At 30.1% G+C, this 24,537-nt stretch overlaps 1 protein-coding gene across 1 annotated transcript in view; it reads left to right on the plus strand.

The window, feature by feature from the left end:
* The window catches only part of LOC107438386 (protein Wnt-1), a 52,146-nt gene that overhangs the window by 11,273 nt on the left and 16,336 nt on the right, over positions 1-24,537 (plus strand). Inside the window, exons 2-3 of the mRNA XM_016050668.3 lie at positions 7,661-7,932; positions 18,748-19,013. Of these exons, the coding sequence (XP_015906154.1) occupies positions 7,661-7,932; positions 18,748-19,013 (538 nt within the window). The remainder of the gene's footprint in view (positions 1-7,660; positions 7,933-18,747; positions 19,014-24,537) is intronic.

Below are 24,537 nucleotides of genomic sequence, written 5' to 3' on the forward strand. Positions count from 1 at the left end.
ACTTTTATTCCAGTCATTGTTTAAAAAGCGTTAAAAATCAAAGAAAAAAGTATCAAAAGAGTGTTTATTCATTCAACTCAAAAGTATTTTATTTTACTTTTATTCCAGTCATCTTTAAAAAGCGGTAAAAATCAAGGAAAAAAGTATCAAAAGAGTGTTTATTCATTCGACTCAAAAGTATTTTATTTTAATTTTATTCCAGTCATTGTTTAAAAAGCGTTAAAAATCAAAGAAAAAAGTATCAAAAGAGTGTTTATTCATTCAGCTCAGAAGTATTTTATTTTACTTTTATTCCAGTCATTGTTTAAAAAGCGTTAAAAATCAAAGAAAAAAGTATCAAAAGAGTGTTTATTCATTCAACTCAAAGTATTTTATTTTACTTTTATTCCAGTCATTGTTTAAAAAGCGTTAAAAATCAAAGAAAAAAGTATCAAAAGAGTGTTTATTCATTCAGCTCAAAAGTATTTTATTTTACTTTTATTCCAGTCATTGTTCAAAAAGCGTTAAAAATCGAAGAAAAAAGTATCAAAAGGAGTGTTTATTCATTCAACTTAATAGTATTTTATTTTACTTTCATTCCAGTCATAGTCTTAATGGATTGAAATTTTCCAAAACACTCTTCTAGGATACATGGTTTACTAAATGATATCTTCATTCTTAATTGTGTCTTTATTATTGAAATTTTAAAAGCTAATTTTAGCTGAACTCATCGGATACAGAAACGTTTCACATTTTTGGACCTGCAGACTATAGAACCTTAAGTAAATAAAAATCCCCAAAAGAAACGTTAAATTATGAGAATATTTGTAATATATATATATTTTTTATATTTTGTAATTTAAGTAGATTTTAAAAGATAAATTCAACCTAATTATCCTGAAATAGTTAGCTACAAATTTTACCGAGACATTTGAAATGAAAGACTATAGAAATTAAAGTTGATTATGAATTCAGTAATACTTGCAGTACTTCTAATACGTATAAGTACTTGTAGTACTTGTAATACGTTCAGTAGTACCTGTAATACGTATAAAAGTTCATTTTTATGTTGTACTGATATTCCTTTGGTTGTAGAAAATCTTTACATTTCGTAAATTTTGTTAAATTTTTTAGCCCATTCCGAATAAAAAATGTGAATCTTAAGCTTTTACTATAGGAAACGATAGTTTTAAACTGATTATAAAAATTCATAAAAAATGTTCGTTTTCATAACATGTATAATACAAATATTTGTTCTTAATATTTTATAGAAAATTTGTAATACTATGTATATGTTTTAATATTTTATAAACTACGTCAAATTTGAAAGAATCAGAATCTGAAACGATTACATTAGAAGACAAAAACTTTAAAGCGTCAATTAAAGAGTGCAAATCCTAGAAAAATCAGTCAAAAGAGCTAATTATAGGAATATTTTCAATGTTTATATATATATCAATGAATCATAACAATTTTTACTAAAGACTGTATTATTATAAAAATATTTTCATATTTCATAAGTCATATAAAATTTTTAAGCTGAATTTAACCTTACCTGAATCTAAATTTTGGAGACAACATAATGAAATATTTTATGAAAATTGTTATATAATGAAATTCTGTTTGATACGCTCATTTTCTGAATATTTTTACTAAAAATGCAAATTCATAATAAAACTCATTTTATCATGTAAATAGTTTTGTATTTAGTAAATTAAATAAAATTCAAAAGCTTATTTTAACTTACTCAGAAGAAAACTTTTACTTAAGTAAACAGCAACATTGAATCGTCTACAAAAGAAAAAAAAACATAAATGAAGCAAAAATCTGCTGGAAATGCTCATTTGTAGAAAATTTCTGATACGTTTATCTGTTCAAAAAATTTTGTATCAAGACTCATTGTATTAAGCAAATAGTTCAGATCTTCGTTAATGTTCATTTTTAAATCATTTCGAATATGCTTTTATTTTCGTGATAGCTTATAATAAGGCTCATTTGATAATTTAAATAGTTTTATATTTCGTAGTGCGTGTAAAATTTCAATGATAATTTTAGCTTTATCTGAATCTTAAACTTTTATCCAAGGACCTTTTTAGAATTCTAACATGCTCATAATAATTTAAACCAATACTGTTTTATCTTGTGACTGTTTCAATCTTCCGTTCTATTATTTTTGCAAACTTTCGAATCAGGAGACAACAGCCTTAAATCATCTATGAAAAACAGTAAATTCGACGATAAAAATGTGTTTGAGTCTCATTTTTAGAATTCTAATATTCTTCCATGCTCATAATAATTTATACTAATACTGTTTCATCATGTAAATATTTTTATCCTTTGTATTAGTATTTCTTAAACTTTCACATGAGGAAACAATGTCTTAAATCGTCTATGTAAAACCATACATGCAACGAAAAAAATCCGTTTAAAATACTTATTTTAGAATTCTAATATGCTCATATATGCTCTTAATATTGACTTTATACAAAAACTGTTTTATCATATAGATATTTTTATCTTTCGTATTATTATTTTCTCAATTATTTACGTAACATAATAGTCTTAAATTTTCTAAGAAACACTTTAAAAAGAACAAAAACAATTTGATTGTAATGCTCATTTTTCGAATTCTTATATGTTCTTAATATTTTATACTAATACTGTTTCATCGTGCAAATATTTTAATCTTACGTATAATTATTTTCGAAAACTTATATAATAAGACAATAACTTTAAATTATCTATGAAAACCCGTAAATACAACGAAAAAAAAACATATTTGAAATGTTCGGCTTCAGAATTCTAATATGCTCGTAACAATTTATACTAAAACTGTCTCCTTATGCAAATATTTTAATATTTATTGCAATTTTATCGCAATTTTACATAAGGAGATAGCGTTTAATCATCTATGAAAGCGCGTAAATGCAACGAAAGAAACCTATTTGAAATGCTCGCTTTTAGAATTCTACATAACAATTTATACTAAAACTGTCCCCTCATGCAAATATTTTAATATTTATTATTATTTTATCACAATTTTACATAAGGAGACAGTGTTTAATCATCCATGAAAAACCGTAAATACAACGAAAAAATCCTATTTGAAATGCTCGCTTTTAGAATTCTACATAACAATTTATTCTAAAACTGTCCCCTCATGTAAATATTTTAATATTTATTATTATTTTATCACAATTTTACATAAGGATACAGTGTTTAATCATCTATGAAAAACCGTAAATACAACGAAAAAATCCTATTTGAAATGCTCGCTTTTAGAATTCTACATAACAATTTATTCTAAAACTGTCCCCTCAGGCAAATATTTTAATATTTATTATTATTTTATCACAATTTTACATAAGGAGACAGCGTTTAATCATCTATGAAAAACCGTAATACAACGAAAAAAACCTATTTGAAATAAATGCTCGCTTTTAGAATTCTACATAACAATTTATACTAAAACTGTCCCCTCATGCAAATATTTTAATATTTATTATTACTTTATGACAATTTTACATAAGGAGACAGTGTTTAATCATCTATGAAAAACCGTTCTAATATGTTTATAACTTATACAAATAATGTTTGATCATGTAAATATTTTAAACTTTCGTGTTAATATTTTCGCGAACCTTTAAATAACGAGACACTAGCCTTAAATAATCCATGAAAAACCGTGAATACGAGAAAACAATATCTGTTTGAAATGCTTATTTTTAGAATTCCAATATGCTGAGATTAATTTATACTAATACTGTGTTATCGTGTAAATATTTCATTCTTTCTTGTTATTATTTTCACAAACTTTTACATAAGGATACAATAGCCTTAAATCGCCCATGAAAAACTATAAAAACAACGAAAAAAAAATCTGTTTGAAATGCTTATTTTGAGAATCTAAGAGACAGCCATGATTTTCCAGAGCAACAAATGCGTTACCAAACAGAGCTAAGAGGGAGTCATAAAAGTGTCATTTTAAGGTCCAATTTGCCCATTTACTTCAATCCGAGTCAAAAAGGTCGTGATAAACCCTCTCGCTTCCTCATATTGCCACCAATTTAATCCTCATCCTCTCAGATATACTTTTGTTGGAGTGGGAACCAATCAGCATCGAGCAAGATATGTCTCACTACCGAAGACAGATGGTCTCGAAATGGAATATTGGCATGAAATGGAACAAATCAAATTTCTGCCAATATTAAATGTTTCCCATGGGAATTTTCTTTCCATTCTTAGTTATATTTATTTAATTTTTAAAAAAAATATCATACCTAAATGCTTTTAAGCGTTTAAAAAAATTAATAACTGGTTTTAAAAGTTTATTTTTTTAACCACGTTTACAAAATTAATGCATAGACGATCAAAAATGCTGTGTAGATAGAAAACGGGACAAATCAAATGCATGTAAATATTAAAAGTTTCCTAAGTTCTTTTCTAATTCTTTTTCTTTTCTTCCCCCCCCAAATGTCCTTCGTTATACTTTGCTAATAAATTTAATATTCTGTGGTCTTAAGTTTAAAGCACTCATTAAAATTTGAATAAAAAAATACATTGGTTTGATTTCTTGAAAGCGAAAACAAAAATAATATGTCGTGGAACAAATGGGGGAATTTTCGAATTTTTCGGAAATGTAATATTCTTTGGTTCATGTTTAAAGCACTCATTAAAATTTTAGTTAAAAATATATTGGTTTGATTTCTTGAAAACGAAAACAAAAATAATATGTCGTGGAACAAATGTGGAACAGATTTTTAGAATTTTTGGAAATGTAATATTCTTTGGTCTATGTTTAAAGCACTCATTAAAATTTTAGTAAGAAATATGTTGGTTTAATTTCTTAAAAACGAAAACAATATGCAGATAACACTGCGGAATAAATTTTTGTTGCGTTTATGCAAATACTTCATATTGAGTAGTACGGATGGGAGGATTTCAAATTTGACATTAGTTTTGATTCTAAGGCTACAGATTTATTTTGAAACGATATTTTTAGTCTTATGTCGAAATTTACAAGTTTTAAAACGTAATATATAAAAGGTCTTCGTACAAATGCTGCGACAAACATCTAGGTGAGTTAAGGCAGTGTTCCCCAACCTTTTTATCATCGCGGACCTGTCAACGTTTGATAATTTTACCGCGGTCCGCTGCGGGGGGGGGGGGACGTTGATTGTTTATATTTCCGATTATTTTGATTTATTTGTTTTAATTTAATTGCATTTAAACATGCTTTCAAAATAAAGTTACACCAAAAAATAAAACATAAAGTGATTTAATGTTTTAACTTACCAGAACGTTAAATCAATGAGAACCCTGAGCTTGTTTCGTTTCAATGAGACGGTTCCACCTGGTGGTAATCGGAGACGATGATACATTACAAACATTAAAAAATGTATGTCACTACCTTCGGGGGACCCTTTTCTTTAAATAAATAAAATTTTAATGGAACACAGATATTTTTAATTTGGGGTATAATTTAAATTTAGTTTCAATGAAATGGGCGGCCCGGTACTGTTTGATCCACGGACCAGTGGTTGAGTTAAGGCACATTATCAGGATTAAAATTGCATAGAAACCCCTTCCCAGAAATGCCACCGTTCGCAGCTAGGGGCGCTTTCCTATTAAGACCTGTTCACAAGAGCACGAAGAAACAGTTCATAATAGGGAAGCGCACATAACGGCTTATGAGAAAATTTTGGGGATGAGTTTCTGTACAGTTTTAATTCTGATGATGTCCCTTATCTTCTTTAGAATAAGTTTGATGCAACATTTACATGACCCTTTGAAATATATTACGCTTTTAAACTTGTACATTTCAACATAAAATAGATTGAAAATGTCGCTTTAAAAATCAGTAGTTTGGAGAGAAAAACCGATTTCAAATTTGAAATCAGCGAGACAAAAATATCTAAGATCTTTTAAAATAATTTCCTGCAATAGAAAAAAAAAATATTCCCTAGTGTAATCAAAAATGGAATACTGACTTGAAAATGAACAAATCAAGCTTAAACAAAATAAAAATTGGAACAAATCAAAATATTAACTATTATTATTATATTTTTACCCTCAGTAAATACAGATTTTGTATTATTTTTATTAATGATTAAGGAGACTTAAGAAAAAATTCGATAATGCGAGAGTTAATTGAATAAATCTATCATAAATCAGAAATTTAAAATCTTATTTGTTGCACTAAAAAAATTTTTAATTTCAAATTAACGTTACAACTTATTTATTTTAATAGGTTACTGTACAACCTATTGAAATAATTATCTATATTTAAAAAAAAAAACAATTTAAAAAGTTTTAAATATACATAAAAGAAAAATTCTATGATCTCCATATTTCTGTTTGTTTTGTGCGTGACAAGGGTTTTTGATTGAATATATATTTTAATAGAATAAGTGCCGGTTGTTAGATAGTACAGAAAATTCTGAGGCAAAAACGAAAGGAAAAGAGAACAAGATACAAACAGTAAAATAGACCAAAAAGAAACACTTTCATTATCTAACGCAACCCTTTTTTAACTAAAGAAGTTAAACTTGTGAGTAAAAGCAAACCAACTTATTGCACCAAAAATTACTTTAAAANATAATTAATAATTTAAGTTGGGTTAAAAAATTAATTATGTGTTAAGAACTTATTTAGATTAATTTTGTTAGGTTGCCTTAAATAATATTCTAAGTAGAGTTGAATAATTAGTCGTGCCTTAAATACTTATTTAGAATAATTTTTTTATGTGAATAAAATTTTAGTTACGACGTAATTATTTAGATTTATTTTTGATGCCAATAGCTGGAGAAATTTTAAATATAAGCCGTGCTATGTTGTAGCCTACTGTCACACCAGTGATTGTAGCTTGCTTTTTTAGAGCAATAGCATGTATATATTATGCGATACTCAAGTTATGACTGGAAAAGTGCATGAGAAATTAATACAGCAAGTAATGGTGCTTTGATATGTGTTTTCTATCCTACCGCATGACGGAGATAGAAATAATTTGAATATTTTTTGGTGCTTATTATGATGAAATGACCCAAATTCATAGTTAAGTTAGTTTGTGGGATTTAATGTCTTCCGGAAAGATTTTGAATTACTATTAAAATTCAAGACATGGAGAACTTTGTCAATATGGCGGAAATCTCTTGAAAATCGTTAAAACTGAAATCAACGAACTTTCGCCGAAGCAAAGCAGCGTGCAACAGCTAGGCGTTGAAAATTATATTGTTTAAAATAATTATTTAATTGCATTGTTTAATATATTGTTTAAAACTAAATAAGGTATGGGAATTGGGAGAGAGGTTGAAAAATTTGAATATTTGAATACGCTTATGCTGAAGATTTGTCTTGGGTACCATTAAAGTTTATATGCTGTGCAAGAAAACTTTGAAAGGTTACCAACCTGGGTCGCCAAAGGTGCCAAGTTCTTATTTAAATAATACTAATAAAAAAAAGAACTGGCAAATCATTCTGAGTTAACAGTATGATTTTCTGCATTATCATTTTACCAACTCGACTGTTTTGTTATTGTATACAATGACAAGCAGTGTGAAAAAATTTCTAAACATTTTATATTTTACCTTGGATATCCTGCATTGTATACAATGGCGGATATCCAAATTTATCAGTAACATTCATATGCCAAATTAAAATGAGCGAATTTGTGTCTTCCTAGGAATATTGCTTATTCTGAAGAGATTTCGAACTTTGTAGTGGACTTTCACAGAACTAATACATTAGTTGGAAGGGGTTTTGCCCCTCACACTCTACTCCGGAAGAAGCAAAGGCGACTGGTGAGGGAAAATCCAGGCGCCATGACAGCCATCGGCAGAGGAGTGCGATTATCTATTTCCGAATGCAAACATCAGTTTAAAAAAAGAAGGTGGAATTGTCCAACAATTGATTACACAAGGGGTAGAAATATTTTTGGAAAGATTGTTCAAAAAGGTATTTATCAATTATTTTAAAGTTGCGTTTTTTTTTTCTTTTGTTCTATAACTCAGTTTGATTTCTAAGTTTACAGTTGGTTACTTCGATGTATAGTTTGTCTAAAATAAGAACTCCTCCAGTCATTCGTCTGGACCTGTGGCGGTGACTATGGTAACGAGGTATGACTATTTCAAGTAGGGGTGAGGGGTCACTATTTCTACTCGGGTCGGCGAGAGAAAGGGAATCTCTTTCTTCAGTCTATTGTGTTTCCTAGGGTAAAGCTACCCTCCCTAAAATGCACCATTCTTGTTTCCATAGCACCAGACAGTCTCAGAATTTGTGGCGGGAGGAGTTCTTAGCTTAGACAAACTATAGAACAAATTTCACCTGGTGTGAATAAAAATTCGTTGTATGAATTGAAACTTCAGAGCAAAGTTAGAGAATGCTTGACAAATATTTTAAGAGGATTAACGAAGATGGTTATAAAAAGATTAGTAGTACAGTGCATGCCTGGAAGCACCGTGTAAATAATAAAGATAAGATATATGAATTTTATAACCGTCGTTGAACAGTCGACCCAATTTTGGTTTACGACTACTAATGTTCAACTCCGTAGCCATGTAATTTTGAACTAATCCAGAAGACAAGGAAACTCCTGAATCAGTACAAAATTCTTATCATAAAATACATTTAAAATAAATTTGATTATTTATTTATAATTATTATTTGTATTTCATTGCAAGGAAAAAAACAGAATTGATTTTATCCGTAGTGATAAATGCGAAAACAGCCAAAAAATTAGAACGTTGAAAAATTTTTTTATAGGGCATTTGTTAAAAATGTTAAATTTCCCCTGTGCCAGAAATGAATTTTTTTAACAATTTTAATTAAGCAATCAATAAAATTTCTTTTGTGCCAGAAATGATTTGTTTTAACAGCTTTTATAAAGTAAGCGATCTCATTGAGAGGTTTAACTCAACAAATATTAAATGAAATAAAATTACGAAGAGAGAAAAAAAGGAATATAATTTCTCTCTTTTTTTCCCAATGCAATTGATACACATCCATTTTTATTTACTTATTTTGTTCACTTTGTAAATGTTTCTATCATAACATATTGCTCATCATAAGCTATCTCTATCTTTCCTCAATTCATGAGACTTGAAAAGAATAAGGTAAAATCGGAAAAAAAATTACTCAGCTAATTTTCTTTTTCAGTATCATTCAAATTTTTTTCTTCGTGCTCTCTGACTTGCATTGATAAATATCTGTATTCAAAACTTATTGAAATGACTTACTTAAAAGCGCTGATGGAAGAAAAAAAATGGTCGCAAAGATGCTTATCTTATTCTTGCATGGGAGAGGGGATTGTTATACCTGCAAACATTTCACATGCTGAGTTGTAAAAGATACTGAAAATATAATAGTATAATTCTGAATGACAAACTAACAAATCCGCCATTTTTGGGATCATGAGGCAGTACTTAGCAATAAAAAAATGGACTAACGATGGATTTTTGAGCAAGGATTTATTGTATTTAAATATTACTAATTAGTAAATTTGGAGATTAATTTTTTTAATTTTGTATATACTTGCATTTTTTTTTTGATTTGCAGAAAGTCCCGTAGCATTTACTGGAAGAAAAAAATCACAATTATGATTAATGTTTGGCAAAAACTGTATTGCTAAAACGAAAGTAACAGATGGGGGAAAAAACTGCTTGCTTACTCATTTTTAAGATTTCAGTTTTTTTTTATTAATTTAGACTATTTTCTCATTTATAAAATCATTAATAATATTTTTAAGATTAAAAAATGGTGCAAATATGTTTCGAAAAATTTTGACAGAACAAAAAATTATTCTCAAAGATATGGCTTGGTTTCATTGTTTTTTTCCAAAGATTTCATTGCTTGGAAATGAAACGTCTCAAATTAAATTTTTTTCCCCTTAAGTATTTTTGTTGCACATTGAACCGGTTTAGTGTACGAAATACAATTAGAAAGCGCGTTTTTATAAACTTATTGTCTGTAGCTTATTTTGATTAATTGTGTCATGTTAATTGGTCATGTTTTATCAGTATCATAAAAATTGAAAGCCGCTAATCCGATATGAATCTGCTTTTCGGAATGTAGAAATTTCGATGTTATTATGACAAGGATCAGCGAATTTAGAAATTTGATGTCGATACGATTGTAACAGTTCACTTCCTAGCTTGTTTCTTCTTTTTCCTTGGCTTTAAAAAGTTTCCAGCTTGCAAAACAACAAAAAATGAACTTTAAATAATTAAAAATAAAAATGTTCGTAAAGATCTCTGATTACAAAATACAAATGAATTGACTTTGGCTGGCAAAAAAAGAAAAATAATTAAATTTTAACATGCAAATGTTTAAAATTTACTTTCAGAAATTTAGATTCAAGGTTTAACCGAAATAACAGTACTTTGAACCACAAAACTGCACAAATGAGCTGGCACTCTTAATAAGGCATTAAATTTAATCATTTTTTCCCGCTCAGAAATAAGTGTGTCATGTGATCATGTTTAAAAAGTACGATGCATCATGGCTTAGAAGTAGAACCATATAAAGGTTCCTATAAATTTAAAACATATTACTGTACAGCATGCTTTAAAACTTCTCTAGCAGTGTAATGGCATTACAGTAAATCTTTTTCAAAGCACAAGTATAGTTGAAAGTGAAAGGCATATAATGGAATACAGGAATGGGATTATTTATAAATTGAATTTTAAAGAAAGTGCATACTTTTTCTGGAAAACGGGAGTGATAAAGATCATGGGTTAGTATTTTCACCGATATCAAAGCAAGAAATTTTTTTTCTCCGGAAAACTTGTTTCGAAGCGAATACTCACACTTAACCGTGAGGTTTCTTTCTTCCTTTTTTTTTATTTTTAAATTCCATATCTCAAATAATTAAGTTGCTGCACCATTGTGCTAGGGATGCATTGAAGGAATTTTCCAAAAGATTATTTTCCTTATTCTTCCATTTGTTATTGCGATTGGTATTATTCGGACACTCGCCAATTTAAAAACATCATTTCAGTGGTCTTTAGCATGGTTTCACGAAGCTCCTTTGACAAAAAATAAATAAATAAATAAAAAACCACAATTTAAGAGCTTGAAGAAAAGCTTTAATTTTAAACTATCTTTAAAGAATAGAAGAATTATCTGGACTTTAGAACGGTCAATCAATTAAAAATCGCCAATTTGGCGACGCTTTGCCGCCTAGGTGAAACTTATCAGAATCATTAATTTTTCTCAATTTTTGCAAACCTTTACGAGCTACGATAATGTAGCATAAGGGTAAATTTTTAAATATTAAAAAATTAGAACACTAACGCTTTTCATTTTCACAAAACTGTGGCTTATTTCCATATTGACGTTTTGTCCCATTTTCAGAATAAGCATGGAAACCGCTGGTTACAGATAGGCTACACTTGACCTAACAGTCATCATGAGTAACTGTTGCAAACTCACAGTAAATTTGAAAATAGCATACTATTCGTAAAAAAGAGCATCATTTCATGCGACTAAATAGCCTCCGAAAAACGGCATTTAGGTACTTGGTAAGAACCAAAATGGCGGATGAATTAAGTTCTTGCTGTACTAAAGGATCAGCAGAGGAAAAAGCTGTTTCCCTTGAAGTTTCTTGTACACTATCGATGACGTGGGGGTAGGGTTCATACGAGGGTGGTCCATGATGCCCGTTGACGCAAGTGATAAGCGATCGCCACATTCCGTCACCAAGATCTTTCTCCTGTCAGCGATTGCCCATTGTTATCTTCAGAATCCTGGTGAGCTTCTGGAATTTGCTGCTACCTTGAGAAAGCCATTGCCCTTAGCTGACATTGTGTCTCTCTTCTGTAATGACTCTGAATTACAAGGACCCTCGCGATGCTATCGTTCGCTCTCTCTTCATCATTCCCTTCATCCGGATTCGAACGATCTGAAAAATGTTCGGTTCATCCTGGAATTTGCATACAGTTTTTTGTTATTGTGATGCTTTGAACTATTTGAGGTTGGTCGTAAGTGGTTCTGACGTTGGTAAAGTGGAATCAATATAGATTTTTTTTTTCTATGCTGCAAGCGAAAAAATCTTTAATAGATGTTTTTGAAATTTTTTTTATCTTTTGCTTGACATTTTGAGAGCTTCTTTCCTTGGAGGAGGGTGACGCTGGAATTTCAACTTTTTTTAAAATAGTTATTTTTTCTTCATTGTAAAAACTTTTTGACTTAATTAAAAATTGTTTAGAGGAAATTTGTTTCACTATCAATTTCTTAAGTGACTCATAAAGATCTAAATTCTTTTATGTATTACAGACAGACTGAACATTTACTCCTGATTTCCGTTTCAGGGTTTAAATTAGAAATAAATTTTTCTTATCGTAAATGTAATTATTTTTTACATAACAAAAATATAAACAACATATATAAACAACAACATATATTATATAAACAACAACAAAAAAATTCTTCAATGCTTTTTTTTAATTATTTGCCTGAGAGTTTGCGAGCTTTTTTTGAATCTCAAATTTCTACTTCGTTTAAAATAGTTACTTTATCTTCATTATAATTAATTTTTAACCAGATTAAAATTTCTAAAAATAATTTTTTTTTTCTCAATCGGTTTTCTAAATGACCCATAAAGGCAAAAAGATCTTCAATAGGGTTGTTTAAATTCTTTAGTGCATTACAGATAAGAACTTTTTCTCCAGAGATTGAAGCAGTTTTCAACCACGAATTTCTTTTTTTGCGCTTAAAGTAGAAATAATTATTTAATCTTAATTGTAATTACTATTTTTTAATTTTGACGACAAAAAGATCTTCAATAGGTATTTCAATTGGCACACGAGAATTTGAGAGGGTTTATTTTCTGGTCTAGAATTTCTACTTCGCTTACAATATTTATTTTACTTTTTTGTAATTACTCTTAACTTGATTAAAAAGTATAAAAATGAAATTTGCTTTGCAATCGATTTTCTAAATGACTCATAACCGCAAAAAGATCTTCAATAATTCTTTAATTAAATTCTTTAGTTTAATTCTTAGTTTAGTTTAAATTCTTTAGTGCATTACAGATAAGAAGAACTTTTTCTCCAGAGATTGAAACAGTTTTCAACCACGGATTTCTTTTTTTGCGTTTAAAGTAGAAATAATTATTTAATCTTAATTGTAATTATTTTTAAATTTAACTTGAAGATATAAGAAAAGAACTTTGTTTTAAAATCGATTAGCACAATTTTGAGATTTTTTTTTCTTTCTTCACAATAGGGTTTTTCTACTATTTTAATGAATTACTATATAAATTTTCAAAAAGATTGCTGGAAGTAATTTAAAACTGTCTTAAGATTTTGCTGGTTGTTTTGTTCTACAATTATATTTGCGTTAACAGTTTCTTGTGGCTATGTTTAAGTTATGAACTATTTTTAAAATAATTATAATCCAGTTAAAAAATCTATAGAAATTTTTATTTACCTAAAAATAAATATTACATGTTTCATGGAACTTTTTTCAGTTCAAGTGTTCGAAATCAGATTTCATTTTAAGTTTTGGAAATTAAAAGCTCGTATTTTATAATTTGTACATTATTCTAACAGTCATACGAATCCATTAATCCTCATCAAGCTATCAGAAACGTTTCTATATACTTAAAAAAGGCTTAATTCTAACTTAATTAGTTTGTATTTCTTCTTCAATACAGCGATTATGAGCAGAAAAAAATAAAGAAATATTTTTCGGTCTAATAAGCAAACATTTGGTAAGTTCAGGATTTATACAACCGATTGGTTTCTGATTTTGTATTGCATGGATTTGCATTGTTTACATTTTTATATATAATTGATTAAAAATACTTCCGATCATAAATTCATAATTTATACATTCATAATAATTCATTTCATAAATTCATAATTTATTCAACCGATTTATTACAGATTTTAGCTTGTATTTTACTCTACAAATTTTTCATACGTTATATTAAAATTGAGAGAGAGAGAGAAATTGAGAGGGAGAAATATTTTTTCGTAAATTAACTCTATGATTAATTGAAATAAAATATAACGAAAGTAAATAAAGTAAAAAAGTACTATAAACGTAAAGTTTTATAAACGTTTAATAAATTTCTTTCAAGCGATCGTTGAAAATTTTAGTTATATTGAATGTTTGTTTGTTTGAAATCAATATTTCTTGGACATTTTTTTGAGAGTTTCTTTATAAGTCAATGACATTTAATTTGGATTTAATCTTTAATTCCTTCTAGAAATAATAACTAACTCTCGAATTTCGTATTCTCATAAATGAAAATGCAACAAAACTTACAGAAATCAACAAGAAAAGTTAAAGTACGTCTCATACACCAAAGCAACACTGTTATTTTAACATTAATGATAGAGTCCTCGGCTTTGAATATACTAAAGCCATGAAAGCTTTTACCATCTTATATTTATTCACTTTTTCTCCGATTTTACCTAACAAATTCTAAAAAAGACTCAAAATATTTTTTCATCCTGTTTGATCTAACGCTTCTGAAGGGGAAGACGTTAGTTATAATGTTGCCACAATAGTGCCAACTTTAAATAACTTCAAGGATTTTTCTTTTTTTCTTTGGTTTGCCCAATATAATTCCATTTTTAACCAAGTTTTAAAAACATTTACTCATACTTCCTCCTTTAACGTTTACTGAAGAGAAGAAATATAAGGAATAATAATACAAGGAATTTCAACGATAGTGCCAACTTCAATTAATTCCAAAGAATTTCCAAGCAATAAAAAGAATCTTTTCTCGGAATTTTCCCTCATTTAGCCATCATACATCACATTTATTCCGCAACTAATTAGAACAATTCTTACTTTCCCATAAAAAAAACGAGAGATATTTACGCAATTCCTTTTGTTTCATAGTTTTTTCATTGTCTATAATCCCGACAATTAGTTCTTTTCTCACCTCTGCTGACCCTTGTAAGCGTTCCCTTCCCTCCAAGGTGGGCAGCATCCAATGAATTATGTTATAATGCCATTCCTAAATGGATTAAATCCGTTATTAATAACAAAAGCATTAGCGAAGTCGCAAATTAATGCGCTATTAACCTTCCGTGGCCGAAAAAATAAGCTTCGCCAAATTACCGTCCATTTTTATATCTGCAGTCTTTATGTAAATTAGACATTTAATGCTTGTTTCACGAACTAACCCAACCGGACAACAGTTCGTCCTCAAATGTGTGAACTAAAGAAATAAAAGTTCTTAGACTCCTTCGGTAGCAGGGAAAAGTGAAGTTTTCTGATAAGGTCTAAGAGTCTAATAAATTAATGAAGAGAGAAGGGGAGGAACATAAAGTCGAATAAATGGATGAAAATTATCTCAAAAACATTCTTCCCAGGACTTGAAAAAAAATTTATCACTACCGAGATTCGTTTTTTTTATATTTGTTTTCGCTTTCTTTCTTTTCCAGTCTGACCTCTGAACTCTTGAGTTGCGAAGTTGACGGGATTTTTATTCGCAAAATGCGTTGTTATTTCAGAGTTGGTTTCCCGATGTGTTCTACAGAACTATTAGCTGTTTTTTTTTGTTATTTATTTTGCTTTTGTTTCTTTCTTTTTTTTTCTGCCAAAGCGTTTGGAAATTGATCTTTGATGGAATGATTAGTAGATAATAGAAGAAATGTCTTTCACTTTTTGTAAGTCTTGCCTGGTTATAATTTCAATTTGCGTGGAGTTGTTCAGGATCAGTTTTAGTAGTTAAGCAAAATATCAACATTAAAGTAGTTAAATAAGAAAAGCACTAAATTGTAATTTTGTTTAGAAAAGTAATAATTTGTTAGATTTATCTTGAGTTTAACAGAAACCAATAGTATTTTCATATTTCTTTTTCTGTAAATCCATTTGGTTTTATCAAAAATTGACTAATCGTGTTAATAATATGAAAAATCTGATATAAAATACTCGTTTTGATAGAATTTCAAATTTTTGGAATTTCTAAAATACGTTGCTACTGTCATTCATCAGAAATGGAAAAATAATCCTTCAAAATAAATCCATCAGAAATCGAAGGGAATCCGTCAGAATATATCTGTTAGAAACAATTAGGGTATCCATATATAAGAATATGTATAAATTCAAACGAGAAACCAACAGAATATATCTGTTAAAATTCCAAGGGAGATCCATCAGACTATATCTGTTAGAAACAATTGGGGTATTCAATAAGAATATGTTAAATTTCAAAAGAGAAACCATCGGAATATATCCGTCAGAAATCGAAGAGGGATCCATCAGACTATATCGGTTAGAAACACTTGGGGTATTCAATAAGAATATGTTAAATTTCACAAGAGAAACCATCGGAATATATGCGTCAGAAATCGAAGAGGGATCCATCAGAATACATCTGTTAGAAACAATTGGGGTATCCAATAAGAATGTTGAATTTTAAAAGGGAAACCAACAGAGTACATCCGTCAGAAATCGAAGAGGGATCCATCAGACTATATCGGTTAGAAACACTTGGGGTATTCAATAAGAATATGTTAAATTTCACAAGAGAAACCATCGGAATATATCCGTCAGAAATCGAAGAGGGATCCATCAGAATACATCTGTTAGAAACAATTGGGGTATCCAATAAGAATGTTAAATTTTAAAAGAGAAACCATCAGAATATATCCGTCAGAAATCGACGGAAAATCCATCAGAATATATCCGTGAGAAACGGTTGGGATATCCATCAGAATATATCCATTTAAAATCAAAAGGGAACCCATCAGAATATATCCGTCAGAAATCGAAGTGGGGTCTATCAACAGAAATCTATTAGAAACCGTTGAGGGTATTTATCAGAATTTGTCCACCAGAAGTTGAAGGGGAAATCATAATGATATATTTATCAGAAAGGTGGGAAGGCATCAATATATGGAATTTTTTTTTATTGATTTGCAGAAAATATATATTTTTAATAATCTGTTTGTTTATGTGTGTGTTATACAGAGCTTTTCGTGTTTTTCTTAATTTTTCTTTTCTTATAACTTGCTAGTTACCAACTTTTTCAAGAAGTCAATAATGGTAAATTTTCTGAGTTGTTGAGAAATTTCTTTAACTATCTGATAGTTTGATTGTCTGGAGTTTAAAATCGGATAACTTTTGTTTTAAAAATGCGTATTACAATTTTAAGTAATCTGACAGGCAAAGTTAAGTAAAGAGAAAAAAAGACATTAACTCATAGCAATTTTTTAAATTTTATCTAGAAAATATTCGTTTATCTATCTCTTTGAGTGTATTTTCCATTGTATTCGAGTCTTACAATTTTTAGTAAGCTAACAGAAATAGTGGAAAAAAAATTAACTTAAGGGATTTTTTTTAGTTAGAGAATCTTTATTTTTTTCGTAGATTTGCCACTCTGAATGTTTCGTCTCTATTGCATACGCATATTATAATTTTTATAAGCTAACATAAATAGTAAAGAAAAAACATTAATTTATAGTATTTTTTTTTATTTGGAGAATGCTTTTTCATAGATTTGGCACTTTGATTACATTGTCCACTGCGTACGCGTATTATGATAATTTTTAGTTAGCTGACAGAAATAGTAAAGTAAAGAAAAATTTTAACTCATAGCATATTTTTTTTATTTAGAAAATCTTTATTTATCTCCCCAAGTGTCCTACAAAACTATTTGTGCTCTTCATTAAGTTTTTACTTAAAATCATTTGGCAATTATTATTATTTTTTTTTTTTAGTATTTTTCACTTGTTACTACTAACGCAACCATAAAAGTGCGTTTAAGACCATTTTCATTTGATTGTAATGCAAGCATACCTCGCATTATGATTCCAAAACTTTTTCAATCTAAATCAAAACTCCAAGTTTTTATAGTTTGTCTACGGTAAGAACACCCCTCGCCTCAAAGTCTGCTGCAGTGGAAAGGAGAATAGCGCATTTATGGGAGGTTAGCTTCTTTTCACTCTAGGGCTAACACAGTAGACCAACGAAAAAGATTCTCTTTCTCTCGCCGACCTGAACCAAAACCTGTTCTAAATAGTCATCCCACACCCCTACTTGAAATAGTTATACTGCGTTAGAATAGTCACCACCACGGGTCCAGATGAAGGGCTAATTCTTGCGTTATACAAACTATACTTGTCTTCCGTAAACTAAACTGAAAGCTTTAAGAACTGACAAGGGTCTGGGTACTCTTTTTGAACGCTTAACATTAGCGTATAAAATTTCAGAAAGAGAATTTCGACACTGAATGTGGTGGCTAGAACTACAACTTTAAGACTGGAAAGATTTATTTGAATCAAGGGGCAGCTCTGGAAATGTTAAACAATGTTGGCAAGCTTGATTATTTTTGTCATGAATAAATACTGACCAATTTTTGGGGGGCTTAGAACTACTAATGTTCAACTCCGTAGAATTGTAATTTTGAACCCTGTACAGAAGACAAGGGAACTCCTGAATCAAATATTGGGAGAAATTTGTCTTCATGGAGGACTTTTTTGATGGAACTAACCCGCATTTGGGTAAACCCCTAAAACCTCGCATGGTTAAAGTGATGGCAAGGGGACTCTAACCCATGATCCGTCTACCACTGAGGATATTTTACGTCAGCTTGTGATCGGTGCAAGTAGGATGCGGAATTCGTATCGAACAGCCATCGCTGGGATTCGAACCTGAATTACCTCATTGGAAGGTGAGCGCTCTATCCCCTGGGCCATCATGGCTCTCACATCGTTCATTGCGGGTTAAAATTAATTTCAAAAGCCTTGAATTTAAAAAAAAAAAATCTTATTTGCCAAACAAAATTTTATTTCAAATTTATATTTACAGGTTGCCGAGAAACAGCCTTTCTTTACGCAATAACAAGTGCAGGTGTCACGCATGCTATGGCTCGAGCATGCAGGGAAGGCTTGGTCACTTCTTGTAGCTGTGATTACAAACGTCGCGGTCCCAGTGGCTTGGACTGGGAATGGGGAGGTTGCAGTGATAACATTGAATTCGGATCCAAATTCACAAAACAGTTTGTAGGTGCTGCAGAACGAGGTAAAGATTTGAGGTTTACAATGAACCTGCACAACAACGAAGCTGGAAGAACGGTAAGTTTTTAAATCAAGCAATTTATGTTCACTAGATAAAAAAAAATTAGTCGCCGCTGATTGCATGCAAAGTCAAGTTCAAGTCAGAAAAGTTTTTTTTTTTTTTTTTACATCCGTCGTTAGTCGACCCAATTTTGGGTTTACTACTACTAATTTCCAACTCTGTAGCCTAGTAATTTTTAACCAATCCAGAAGACAAGGGAACTCCTGGATCAGTACCCCCAGAAGAATTGATTTGTTATGGGGTATTGCTTTTTTTTCACAGTTTAAATAAAGTTTGCATTTTAAAACTACAGAAATATCAAAATTTACAAAATATAAAAAACTTCTTCTAATTGAAAATTGCTAAAAGATGGAGGAACACTTATTGACCTATCCCCCCACATTACTCTAGCTTCTGATGAAAAATATTGGTGAGACGATGTTTCTTTTAAAAATTGTTTTACTGCAGAATTAAAGTTGGAGGAATGGTCATAAGGGTTACCTTGAGCGCAGTTCACCAACCTTTCTCATGAGGAATAAGGTGTTAGCAGCGCAGTCCACCCTGTTTTAGAAAACCATTAGCGCAATCCGCTACCACCGGTTATGGGAACATGGAGGACTTTACGACTCCACAGATTTAACGTGCATCAATCACTTTTTGCCACACGGGGAGTCTTCGGCCAACAGGGATTGAACACACGAACTCTTGGACATGGGCCCTGTGCCCCACCAACCAGGATACCCCAACCAGGCTACTTTCGGGGATGTTTTATTTATTTTTATATGAATGGGGTTTGCTCCGCGGTGGGACCACTAACATGAACCAGCATGTTTAATTTTACATTCCGCATAATCAGGTGTAACCTTGCACTCCACATCTTCATGGTGAGTACGCTGTTGATACCCCGATTTTTGAAGATGACATCAGCAAAGTTCAACTGGGGAAAATATATTGCAAATATTATGAACAGTTATACACCTTGTTTCATATCGATTGACCTGGAAAGTCACCTGATTTGAATCCAACAGAAAAATCTGAGGGATTTGTCGTAACAGTGGCCAAAATTGCAAAATCTGCATTTCCCTAATTTGGTAGGTTGGCACAGCGAGTTATATAAGCTGACATGCTCATCTATTGAATACCTGCAAAAGACGTCGTCGTTGGCATATCATGGCATTTGTCTATTCAGAAGCCAATCAGGTTCGAGACGCATGCGTGACGTCGCTTGTAGGTAACCAATTAAATCTGATTTGAATTAAATGGTTAGGCATAATCACTTCACCTCTTTTCAAGTTGCAAGTACTCCATTTCATGTGATTACTAGAATGTGTGACGGAGATGCAGGTTATTAAACTATTATTTTCAATGATTTCTCCAGTGGTGACTGATTTTTCGTCTAGAGAGAAATTTTTAAATGACTAGCAAATATTTTTTTAGTGGTTTCGAAATAATAAAATTTGTCTAAATATTTGATATTTGGGAAATTAAGTGTTAAGTGACATTTTTGTGGTTTAAAGAATGTCAATTTTAAATATGGGAGGAAACTTAAAAATTGCCTAACAAAATAATTATTTGTCCCTTCTATGAGGGCATTAAGGATAAGCAAAGGAAAATTATAAATAAAAATGAAATAGAATGCCTTTTTTAAAAATGTTTAGGCTAGTATTACCTATTAAATCGAAAATAATCAGCACATCATAAACAATTCTCGGAAATAATTGTTAAACTAAGATTTAAGCTATTAAGATTTAAGCTATTTTTTGCGAAAGGTTTTAAAAACGGAGTTTTTTTTCCGGTTTAAAATTAAATCCTTTGGTTCAAATCTTTATTTTTCTAAAAGATTCACTTTACTAATAAAAAGACAAATGATAAGAAAATTTTACTCCAATCAATTATAAATATTATATAATTAATTGGTGTAAAATTGTCTCATCATTTGTCTTGTGCAAAGTAAGCCTTTTAGAAAAATGAAGATTTAGAACTAAATGAAGAAATGAACTAAAGGGTTTAAATTTGTACCGAAAAAAACTTACGTTTTCATAACCTTTCAGCCTTTTTAATACACTTAAAATAGAATATATATTTATGTAATTTTTTAAATGTTTAAAAAGCAAGTTTTTCAATATCTTTAAGTTATGGAAGTTCATTTCGAGATATAGTTTTTGAGAATGGATTTACATCGATTTACGCAAAAAAAATTAAGAATATCTTATTTCAGAAAAATGTTTTTTACATTTTTTTATTAGTATCATTTATAGAACAATTGTATCAAATTTCCTTCAAATATAAAAATTAAGTTGTTTCATTCAAGAAAAAGTTGTACACTAAGAGTTTGAGTGTAGAATGCCGACAATTCCTTCCTTTCCAACCCTTCAGTTTTTCTACAGAACATGGATAATTTTCTTCTTTTTATTCCGTGAAACAGAGTTGCAAAAACTAAAACTCCATACCCAGTCGTTCTTTGATGCATTTTACTTACATGAATATTTTGCTCTTAAACATTGCATGAATATTTTGCTCATTAACCGGAATATGGGAAACAATGTAACAATCATCAAGGAAAAGAATTGTTGAATATTTATGATACGTCCAATGGAATAGTTTTACACAGAAGAGCCATTACATTATGACCACCCTCCATCTATAACAATGGGCTCGCCCAGGTTTTCATGGTTTCTCGCCCAGGAACAGTGTTTTCATGGGGCACATTAGGACCCATAATCCTCATAGAACAATCCCTGATGTCTCCAAGCTACTTGAACATAGTTGCAGACCAGGTTCACCCATTCATGGCAACAGTTTTTCCTGCAAGGGATGATGTTTACCAACAGGATAATGCACCATGTCATAAGGGTCGAATCGTCATGGATTGGTTCGAGGAACATTCCAGTGACTTTCAAGTCATGTCTTGGCCCCCAAATTCACCTGACCTTAATCCAATAGAGCATTTGTGGTCCTACTTGGAAAACCAAATTCGTGCTGCCACGCTACCCCCTCGCAATGTGAGGGAATTGCAGGACCAGTTGGTGAGCGCTTGGTACCAGATACCTCAGACTACCTATCAGCACCTTGTGGAATCAATGCCATGGCGGGTGCTAGCAGTTTTGAGGGCTAAAGGTGCTCCTACATGTTATTAGCAGGGTGGTCATAATGTAATGGCTCTTCGGTGTATATTGAAATCATATTTGGAGAGCTAACTAATTCATTTGTTCGAATATTTCAAGCACTACACCTCGTACACCATTAAAGAAATATTCTGAATATTCACTACTTGCGCTTTATTTGAAAAAAAAAAAAAAGAAGCTTTCCAAGCTAGCAACAAAATATCACGTATTTGATTCAAATGGTTGATTTTATTCACAAACATTGCTCGCAGTAAACCCTTTAGCAAAGATGGGTACTGGAATCTCTTTTATATATTTTTTTTTCTGACTCTCTCATTACAAGTAAAAATATATTTTAGTATTTTTAATTATAAGAAAAAGTCTAGTAATTTCTTTTTTTTTTTATAATTACCCTCTAGGAATGCGCTTCTATAAGCATAAATAATTTAAAATCAAACAAATATAATCAAATAAATATAATCAATAAATATGTCTAATTAATAAAAAATAATAAGTTGTTCACTAAGGTGCAAAATTAATGAGGAAAATCGCTTTATTGTGGTAAATATTAATGATGTCTAGTTGGCTGCGAGCAATAGCCTCATTTTTTTGTGCCGAAAAATATTGAGTTTAGGTAATAGTTATTTAAAATATGTTGAATTTCTAAATACGTGTTTTGCACTATCAAATAATGTGAAGTCAGTCACCATGTGCAGTAAGTAATAATAATAAAATATTGTAATTATTTTAGCTTTCAGTTTTGTGCACGATTGTGTAATGCTGATACACTTTTTCACCCTGTTCAAGGAATGGGTATTCAGTTAGTTCATTATAAAAATGATCGAAATTATGATGGATGATATGTATTTTGATATTGACATCTATTTTGTGAATATCGAATTTAGCTGAGGTGGGTCAATAGAATAAAGTCTATTTTCTCCTTTTTTTTTAAGACCATAAGTAATAAATATTGTTCAATAAATTTTCACAAATAGGCTATAAGCTATAATACGTAGCTACATTTTATGCCTGGATGTTTTTTTTTTGTGTGTTTTGCTCTGTCTTTAATTTTTGATTTTTATATTTCTATGTATATTGTACTATATTGGATTAATGAGCTGTGCTATTGTATTGAGCACGCAACCCCGTATTTGAATGTTAATTAATAAATTGTCAAATAATGCAAACAGGATACTACCATAGAGAGAACATATATTAAGGGGACCGGAAAGTAATGTTTGGGAGCATTAAATATTCGTTAGTCTTAAACCCCAATTCATTTTTTTTCGATGCATTTCGATTCATTTTTGATCCGGCATTGAATGGTTGCTGCTAACGAGGGTGAATACATTATTGATAAAATATAAAATCTTGATAACAAACATCAAATGCAGTCAAACGACATTACTTTCCGGTCCCTCTAATACTAGAGAGGGCCATTATTTTTGTAATACCATAAATAATGAATATTGCTCTATAAAGGGTTACAAATATGATATAATAGGTAAAAGATACTTTTTTTTTAATCATAGATTTTTTTAAAAATTTTCTGGACTGCTATAATTTTATTTTCCTGTTCTGGCTATAAATCCTGCTGGAGTTGTTTTCCCCCCCTTTATCTATTAACTTGTTGACTACAATGTAACATACTTTTCCTTTTAAGGAAAAACTTCAGAACAGAAAAAAATAACTAATAATGATTTGAAATTTAATTTAGTATAAATAAACCATAAATATGGTATAATACGTAGAAGATACTTTTTTAATCATAATTTTTATTTAAACTTTTATATACTGCTATAATTCTTTTTTTTATTCTATTTCTGCTACAATTCCTGATGTAGTTATTTTTTCTCTTTATCCATTATTTTGTTGCCTACAATGGAACATATTTTTTCTTTTAAGGAGAGACTCTAAAATAGAAAAAGAAACGAATAATAGATTTTAAATTTAATCCTGTATAAATGAACCGTAAATATGATATAAACTATAAAAGATACTTTTTTAAGTCATTAATTTTTTCGCTCCAGTTTTCTATACTGCTATAATTCTCTTTTTTTTTTTTCCAGTTCTATAATTCCTACTGTAGTTGATTTTTCCTTTTATCTATTATCTCGTTGACTACAATGCAACAAACTTTTTCTTTTAAGAAAAAAAAAAAAAACGAATAATAGATTTGAAATTTAATCCAGTATAAATAAACCGTAAATCACTGAAATGTTTATTCTCATGGAAAATTATTTGTTAAGTTGCAGTAGAAGCGTCATTGAATAATGCAATTAACGTGAAATGAAATTCCTAACAACTGGGTGGTCTAATTACACGTTCCAAACTTGTTACAATAAGACTTCCTAAGATTTCGAACTCATCCTGGGAAGATAAAGCAATTAAGACTCAATGACTCGTTCCCCCTGCTGTCTAAATACTTCTTAACCTG

The sequence above is a fragment of the Parasteatoda tepidariorum genome, chromosome 7 (genome assembly GCF_043381705.1).
Source record: "Parasteatoda tepidariorum isolate YZ-2023 chromosome 7, CAS_Ptep_4.0, whole genome shotgun sequence".
In the NCBI taxonomy this organism is placed as follows: domain Eukaryota; kingdom Metazoa; phylum Arthropoda; class Arachnida; order Araneae; family Theridiidae; genus Parasteatoda; species Parasteatoda tepidariorum.